At 46.4% G+C, this 8,965-nt stretch overlaps 1 protein-coding gene across 15 annotated transcripts in view; it reads left to right on the forward strand.

Moving 5' to 3' along the window:
• Nucleotides 1-7,701: 7,701 nt before the first annotated feature.
• The window catches only part of SCAF8 (SR-related CTD associated factor 8), a 171,622-nt gene continuing 170,358 nt past the window's right edge, over nt 7,702-8,965 (forward strand). For 12 of the 15 annotated variants that reach the window (XR_006654243.3, XR_006654245.3, XR_008425498.2 and 9 more), the window contains exon 1: nt 7,710-8,205. Coding sequence is in view for 3 of the 15 variants with exons in the window: in XM_045188928.3 (XP_045044863.1) it covers nt 8,176-8,205 (30 nt within the window). In the remaining 12 variants the exon portion in view is untranslated. Of the gene's footprint in view, nt 8,206-8,965 lie in introns of all 15 variants that reach the window. The other 3 variants (XR_008425497.2, XM_071219644.1, XM_045188930.3) reach the window with 2 other exon arrangements.

Consider the following 8,965-nt stretch of genomic DNA (forward strand, 5'->3'; position numbering starts at 1 on the left):
GGAAAACTAACGGAGTGGATAGAATCAGGATAAAAAAAAAAGATAGTAGGTTGGAGTGATGGGCTTAATCTAAGAGAACAAAGTTTAATATAGAAGGTATAATGCTTGATCCAAGAAACCAACCAGGAGTACAGCTTACGAGCAGCAAATGTGATGTGATATAGGAGCTCAAAATAGCAAATGGAATTTTAAGTTATCCAAATAGCAGTACAATGGAGGCCTTCATAGGTCCGGTCCTCTCTGAGCTGGGCATTCCTTATTTGTAGTGGAGTGTTCAGTGTGGAGCGCCAATGTTTAGGAAGAAAATTGCACTCCAGCACAGATCTGAAGCCTAGCGAGATGATCACATGATGGATGATTAAAAGTGGGAAAAAGTATAGTTGTTTATGTCAAATGGAAAACATGATAGCTTTTAAAAATGTGTTTTTGAAAGATTATACTGTGGAGGAGGGCCCAGTTACACGGCAAGGCTCTGGGGGCGGGCCCAGACGAGAGGGTGAGGTAGAACCTACTCCTTTGCTCTCTTAGATTAAAGCCCATTGTTCCCATCTCCTACTTCTTTTAAAAAAATCCCGATTCTGTCTAGTCGATTAGTTTTTGATTTTTACCCCATCTGAAGATTTAATCAGCACGTTGTCAATGTCACGATATCCATAGCTATTTTTAAAGATGTCTGCTTATGAAGGGGTCTGCGCTTCAGCTCTGAAGCCCTTTCCTCAGCTGACACCAAAGGACACTTTCAGTCTTTTCTGGTTACTTCACAAAAGCAGAAACCGTTTGGCCACTTGTTAACAATTCACACAGGGCGAAGCACTGATTTATGCGCACCTTCTTTTCAACGCTGAGGTCTTATAAAATATGGGTGAGGAGGAAGGAAATGTAAGTTTGGTGCTTTATGAAGCGAGAAATGAAAACATATCAACTTCGCTATTTCTGAACAATTAATCAGTCTCTTCAAATCGTGGCCTTGTTTTCCCCACAACCTGGATATGTCCTATAGCCTTAAAACAGATACTTATATCCATTATACAGCTCTATATCTATACATCTGATACATAGCTATATAATGGAATACTTCATATTTTAAATTATCTTCTGCCTTACAACTTAATCATTCATTATTTTTTGATAGAATTTGATTTGTTTCTACTAATATAAATAATGCATCAGTGAGCAAATTTAAAGAGAATACTTCAAGGTAAAGATTATATTCCATCTTCAACAAATGTGGGCATACATATAACAACATACAGACACACACACACTAGAATACACAGGTACCAACAGGCATGAATCTTATAAACATTATATTAATGAAAAATTGAAAAATATATAGCCTCACTTATATGAAGTTCAAAACATTGCAAAGCCAAAAATAAATTGTACGGGCATACATACGTATAATAAATATGTAGGGGAAAAGCAAGGGCATAATAAACACTCATTTTTGGTGGCTACCTGGTGGGCATAGGGGAAGTGCTAAGATGCAGAACAGCAGGATTTGGGATGGGCTTGAACAGAACAGATCAACAGCAGGCCTGAGACTGCCGTCCTTAGAAAGACCTCCACGTTTAGACCTTGGCTGGTGTCTGGGAACTAGGATTTCATCTTGGGACAGCTCCCACCACTGCCTAATAAGAGCGGCCCATTATGCCTAAAATGTTTGTGCAGACATTGCGGTTTGGGCCAAACACCTGCTGTCCTTTCCGGAAGTCTTGACTTTTCGTGTGCGCCAGGCAGAGGGAGCCTGCGTGTCCGGGCCCAGTAAACCCCTGGGCGCTGGGTCTCCAGTGAGCTTCCCAGACAGGCACCATTTCATCCGTGTTGTCACAACTCATTGCTGGCAGAGTTAAATGCATCCGGTGGGACTCCTGAGGGAGAGGGCTCTTGGAAGCTGGCACCAGCGTGCCTTTTCCCTCTGCTGATTTTGCTTTGTGTCATTTCACAGCGATAAATCATACTGTGACTATGACTATTTTCTGAGTCTGTGAGTCCTCCTAGCTCACATTGAACCTGGAATTGTTCCTATGAATCCCTCTCAGAGAAGGCTACGCAGGTATTCATTTTTAATTTTTGTATCATTCTTACACTATAAATATTGTATATATTTACCAGTTGACCAAGAAGAAAACAAACAGAAAAATGAATACAAATTATCCAACTAAAATTGAGATGCAATTGTGTAGAAAGCATTCCAGCAAAATGAAGTAGCAAGGCAGTGTCTAGAATCAAACCACAGAATATTGCATTCAAGGAACTCAAATTATGGGCAGGGACCTGGAGGAAACGGTGAAACTGAAGAAGTGATCAGGAGCTGTGGCTGTGACCTTCGTGAGATGGTCCTCCATTACCCCCAGCCCCATCCTCTCTCCACGGCCGGCCGCTCCTCCTCCTGCTTCTTATCTGTGGTGTGCTGCAAGGGTTAGGCACGCCCCACCCCATATTGGATTCCCCTTTTTTCTACTGCCATTATTGAAAAGACAGTGGATTACCTTGGCGCTGTTGTTGAAAATGAATAAACAACATATATGTGGGAATATCTATATCTATCTTCCCAGGTTTTCTAGTCTTTCTATTGCTGTTTTATTTATACCCCAGTACCACATTGTCCGGAAGCTGTAGCTTTACCATGATATTTTAGAGAGGTAGTATGTAAGTCCTTCCAATTTTGTTCAAAATTGTTTTAGGTATTTGAAATCCTTTTCATCTTCATATAAAATTTGGAATCAGCCTGTTGTTTTCTATAGGGAAAGAAACATTGCTTATAAAAAAAAATCATTGAAACTTTCAGTCACTTTGAGAATTGACATTTTAACAATAATGTCTTCACTCCATCAATATGGTTATCACTCTTGTTTGAATTGTAATTCAATACAAAAAAATACCATATAATCTCTCTAACACGTGGAATTAAAGACAAACAAGCAAACAAAGAACAAGTTCATAGATACAGAAAACGGGTTGCTGGTTGCCAGCGGTGAGGGTTGGGGGTTGGGAGAAATGGGTGAAGGGGGTCAAAGGGGCAAAAGAAAAAAAACAAATGAAACAGGGCTGTTTGAACCCAGGAAAAAAATTAACCATTAATATAGGCAACCGTGTTACAATTAGTAAGTAACAAGGAGTAATTGATTTTAGTATCCGTTTGGTTCATTACTCAGGGTTCTTGCAAAGGTTGTTTACCTACTCTGAGACTCATTTTCATCTTATAAAGGGATGATAATAAGCATTTAATTTTGTTAGTTGTTTGCTGTATACTAGAAATATTTTTTAAAAACATATGTAACAGGTAGAAATCAGCACCATACTTACATTGTTACATTTCTTTAGTTTTCTTTCTTTCTTTTTTTTGTTTTTGATGAAAGGCTATTTAATTCTTCAGGAATCTGAAAATAGAACAAACACTTTGTGGAGGCAAAGAGGGGTGGGGATTTGGATTTAAAGGGGGAAAAAATCAATACAGGGACAGAGGGTGTAAAGAGTGCTACACTGTGGCCATTCTGGGGGATTACCTGCTGCTCTCCCTTGAGGAGCAGCTGAGATCCAGATGGGAGATCGCAGGATCTGGGCTTGCTTTCTCCCCGCCTCCCCATGGTAGGTTTTTCCTGAGGGGTCACTGCTACCTCCCATTCGCTCCTTTCCCTTTGGCCTGAGTTTAGTTTTCTAAGTCACATCAAATCTAGCTTAATCCCCACATGCCAGATTTTGAAGAAAAAAAGCGCTCTTAGTATCTCAGTAATTTTTCTTCATGCTTGGTCCCCTAGGATAAAATAAATACCTCACCGTTCCATTTGTATGTGGTCTGGGTCAACCAACCTAACAAGTACTTATGTTCTAACAACTTAGTATCAGTTTGAAAAAATAATACATAGTAACATGAAGGAAAATTTTCTCTTCATTCTCAAATGGTATTTTACTTACTAACCGGATGTGTGTGACTGGGGCACTGAGCAGCTTCTCCATTCTAGAAATCAGATTGGCCGTGCCCACCCTTATTTCCCGTTCCACAGTGATTTTCCCACAGGGACTTCCTGTTCATCCCAGCAACTTTGCAAACCCAGCTTCACAAAGGCATAACTTGGTCGAAAGGAATGTGGTTTGATCTAATGCAGACACTGAATTTCCTTGTAGCCCCTCCAGTGTGCCCCGCAGCGATGTGTTTCCCTGGCTGGCTCCTGGGCCCATCAGGGTACCTCGGTGCACAGTCTAGGGACCACGGCCACAACCCCTTGTCCTCTCTGACTCATTTTATATTTCTCCTCTCTCCACACCAAGCCTTTTGAAAAAAGTTGTTTGTAAACCACTTCTCAGCCCGCTGCACTCTAAATTTTGCCTGGCACTACACTGAAGCTGTTCTCATCAAAGTCACCAATGGAACCTATTTACCAAATCTAATGGAAACACCTAGACTACTAACTACCCAATTTTAGGGCAACTGTTAATCCTTTGACCACATCTCCTTAACATGCTTTCCTGGCGAAAACTTCACTCTTGGCCTTTCTCTCATTGTTGTTGCTACTTTTCCTTTCATAAACACTCTTGTCATGTCTTATTCACCTTTTCCTTCCTTTTTAATTAAACTTATTGGGGTGACACTGGTTAAAAAATTACACAGGTTTCAGGAGCACAATTCCACACACATCACCTGCACACTGTACTGTGGGTTCACCACCTGAAGTCACGTCTCCGTCCATCACCATTTATCCCCCCTTTACCCTCCTCCACCTCCCTGCATCCACCCGTCCTCCAGGTCATCTCCTTTGCACGTCCAATAGTCAACATTACAAAGGTAGGAAGGCAGGGAAAGTTGGGCATTTTGCAGGAGCCAAAGGAATATCCTAGAAAACCATTGAAACATTGAATCTCTTCTTCTTATAAAGGACAACAGTCATGTTGGATTAGATCCCATGCTAATGAGTTAATTTTTAACTGACTGACTTTGGGTTGGAGGAGAAAAACCTGCACTGTAATAGTGAATTCTTTTATGCTTATGCTTACACTAGCTCAAATGCGTTATGCTGGACATAAGAATCCTAACTAAGATACACATGCATATACTATAGTATTGGCATTGCTACACTGTGGAGGTGTGTAGTTGTCCATAAACTATTTGGTCTTTGCTCTGGGCCGCCTGCCTCCCTTTAGCCTCTTCTAACTTTCTCTACTCTTCATCTTGTTTCACTTCCTCGTCACCTTAAGAGTGTACGTAGGCTGTCCTCTTTTTTCTTTTTTCCCTTTCCCTGGTCAACTTATGCCCTCTGCTATCTTTCTGGGTGTGGAAGCCTTACTAAATGAAGTCACATAACTTGTTAACACCTTATTTTATTTTCTTAGCTTGAATTGCACTTGAATCTCCCAGGCTTAAGTAATTCGGTCAACCTTCATTAATGACTGACAGGCCGACTAAACAGTCCCTCATCTGCCTAAGCAGGGACTGTTGGGAACCTGGCATGAGTAGAGCCGAGGGGTGACTTGTGTGAGCCCTAGCACGCTCCTTTGAGCAGGCTGACCTCTTGCAGGAGGGCAAAAGGCTGAGGAGTCAGCTAACGCAAATAACCAAGCAACTGCACCCCACTGGAGGAAGAGGCACATGCAAGCATCCTCCTCGGTAGGAAAACAAGTTGTAAAGGAACCTAGGAGGTCGTGTGGCCCGAATGCACAAGGGGGAAGACAGTGTGAGCAGAGGTGGCCAGGCCATGGTAAGAGGTTATGATCGGATCTGAAATGCTATGGGGAATTTTGAAGGGATTTAAGCAAGGGATTAAGTCAGTAACCTGTTCTGATTTGTGTCTAAAAACAAAACAAGAAGTCCAAAACCAAAACCCCCAAATCCCTCTGGCTCCAGTCTGAAGAATGAACTACAGTCATGAGCTACTTATTGATGGAATCCCTTCTGAGAAACGTGTTAGGTCCTTTTGTTGGTGTGGGAACGTCGTAGAGTGAGTGCTCTTACACTAACCTAGATGTTTAGCCTACTACCCACCTAGGCTATGTGGTATAGCCTGTTGCTCCTAGGCTACAACCTATAGGTCACGTGACTATAAAACAACATGAGACTAAGTCAAGCACAAGAGAAATGATTCATTGCAGAGATGCAGTAAACATGCATGAGGCTGCTGCTGGCAGAACACGGCATACTGTTTTATAAGTAGAAAGAATACACTCTAAAATGATTAAAAAGTGTAGTAAATACATAAGCCAGTAACATAGTCATTTATTATTATGTACTGTACATAATTGTATGTGCTAAAGTTTTATATGACTGGCAGGGTGGTAGGTTTGTTTGCACCAACATCAGCACAGCACAAACACGAGTGATTCAGTTGTACCAGTGTTAAATCCGGCTATGATGTCACGAGGCGATCGGAATTTTTCAGTCTTATGGGACTACTGTTACATGCGGTCCTTTATTAACCAAACTGGCATTATGTGGGCCATGACTATAGGCAGACACACAGGAGAGCGGTTAGGTGGCTACAGCAACTCCTGGCAAAAGATCATCATGGCTTGGCCTATGAAGATTGGGGGCAAATGGTCATGGAGAACTTTGGGACAGCATTTGAGATTTGAAGGTAGAACTGATGAAGTTATTCTTTTACCTTCTCAGCAGCCAGTCCCATCTTAAAGCTGTCAAAGAAGTGACTCGAAGACCTTAAAGAGTGAAGGCCTTTGTCTGTGAGTTTCACAGGGCTCTGGGGTCCAGCTCTTAGTACCTTGATTCTAACAATCCTCCATGGAAACATTCTGCTCTCATTTTCCTCTTTCCTTTGAGTGAATTCAGGAGAAATGACTGCTGAAAACCACTCTCAGCAAGAGGACAGCAGTGCTTGCGGTTCAATGACACGCCTCAACTTTTAATTCTAAATAAATGTTCACTTTTATTTTGGTACATTGCACAAAGTGAGAGAGGAGGCATTTTGGTAGCAGCATCTCCCGTTTCATCTAGGAATATTGTATTCACTCTCACTTCAAATAACCTAGGGCAAAATTCCCTTAGAATAATTCATCTTCCACCAAAATGGGTTCCCTTTCACCTATCCAAAACTTGTGTATCTGGGGCTCCGCTTTCTGGCGCCCAGACAAATGCACCCATTGTCTGTGCCACTCCAGTCCCCGGGATTTTACGAGCGTGCATTTCCTGCACCGCGCTGCTCGCGTGTTCCCCCATCCCTCTGCCCCCACCAGGCTCCAAAGCTTTTGTTTCTAACGTTTCCTCCCCACGCTACTAAAATGCTTTGGCACAACGTTACCAAATAAATAAATGACTAGGAAGTTTTCCTTCGTCTGCTAACCTCTAAGCCACTGTCCGGTCAAGTTCTCAATAGTAACTAAACCCGGCCAGTCTGCGAAAGGGTAAATCCACATAGAAACAACAAACGTGGACAATGTTATTCCCCAAACTTGAGTTTTTGGGGGGGCGTTTGGTTTCTGTTTCGAGCAGCGCTTTGCACGATCCTCCGTGGGTCGGTCGAGGGGCTCCACCGTGTTGCGGCGCTCGCTCCCGCGTCGGCCGGGCGCGGGAAGGGGGCCAGGAGCGGGCGGTCCCGGGGCCAGAGGACCCGGGCCTCCGGGCGACGGCGCTCTGGCCCGCACTCCTCTATGGTTCGCGAGCGGCCGCCCGAGCCTCGTGGGCCAGCCGCCAGGGGGCGCGCTGGTCGGCGCCGCGGATCTCGGAGCTACGCGGCCCGACTCGGTGCCGCCATATTGGATGCCGCAGCCGCGGCTGCCAGCGCTTCCTCCTCCGTCTTCGCCTTGCGCTGCAGGTTCCTGCCGCCCGAGCAGCGGGGAGGTGAAACAGGAGCCTGTCGGAGGGAGCGGAGGAAGGGGGTGGAGAGTGTTGGGGACCGGCTCCCGGGTGGAAGACGGAGACGGAGCGGGGCAGAGAAGATAAGGCGCCACGGCCCAGCCCCTCCCCCGCCGACCCGCCCAGGCAGCGCCAGTGTTCCCCAGCCCGGCGCTCCGCCCGCCCTAGCGGCCATGCCCGCGCCTCGCTGCCCCTAAGGGAGCCCTTGCCCGCCAGCTCTTGCCCTTCCGCGCCTGACCCGGGGTCGCAGCGGCCCGCTCTCCCGCCAGCGCCCCTTCTCGCAGCTGCGCCGCTGCCTGCGTCTCGCTCTCCCCACGCAGTGCAGTGGCCGTCGCGTCTTCCGCCGCCGGGTTCGGGGCCTCCGCACGGACAACATGGAGGCTGTGAAAATCTTCAACAGCGAGGTTGGTATTGCAGCCTAACCTTTCCTTTTGCCCACTCCCCCGCCCCCCCAAACCGGATCCAGTCCCGCAGGAGGAGGGTGGGCACAGGCCTGCAGGGCTTTTCAGGATGGGGCGAGTGGCGGCCTAGCTGTGTCCCCGGTGGGGGGAGGGGTGTCTCTTTGCCCCGGCGCCCCTCCCCCGAATCCGGGGGGGGGAGGGCGTTCCCGGGGCGGAGGGAGGTTCCGGTGTCTCCTGCGCCCTACTGAGTGGCTGCGGGGTTGGAGGAAAGGCCCCACTGGGCCCCTCCCCCTGAGGCCCCTGGCGGGTCTCTCGGGGTCAGTTCCTCCGAGGCCTGGGCCGCCCACCTCTTTCCTGGGCCTGTGGGATTTGAACTGCACGCTGGACATCACTGCCCAGCCGTCCCGGCGGTCTTTAATGAGTCAGGCGCCGATTGCGGATGGTGCGGGAAGAGCACTAAAGGGGTGCTGATCTCTGGTCACAGTGCACGTAGTGTGCACGATCGAGATGCTGTTGGCTAGGTAACCTGCCAACTGGGGACTTAGGCTAAGAGGGTGGTTGGTCCGGAAGAGAGGTAATTCAGTGATTTTCTATTCTTAGCCGACCCCTCTTCCCCGCCCCCCTCACCCCCCATCATCACGACAAAAAGACAAATGGTAGGATGAGGTCTGTGCTTGGAGAGAGGGAAGATGCTGGGGAAGGATTTCCCAAGGGCTCATTAACATGTCAAATCTAACACTATATTTGTAACTAGCAGGTGTCC

The sequence above is a fragment of the Desmodus rotundus genome, chromosome 11, assembly GCF_022682495.2.
Source record: "Desmodus rotundus isolate HL8 chromosome 11, HLdesRot8A.1, whole genome shotgun sequence".
NCBI classification, from domain to species: Eukaryota; Metazoa; Chordata; class Mammalia; order Chiroptera; family Phyllostomidae; genus Desmodus; species Desmodus rotundus.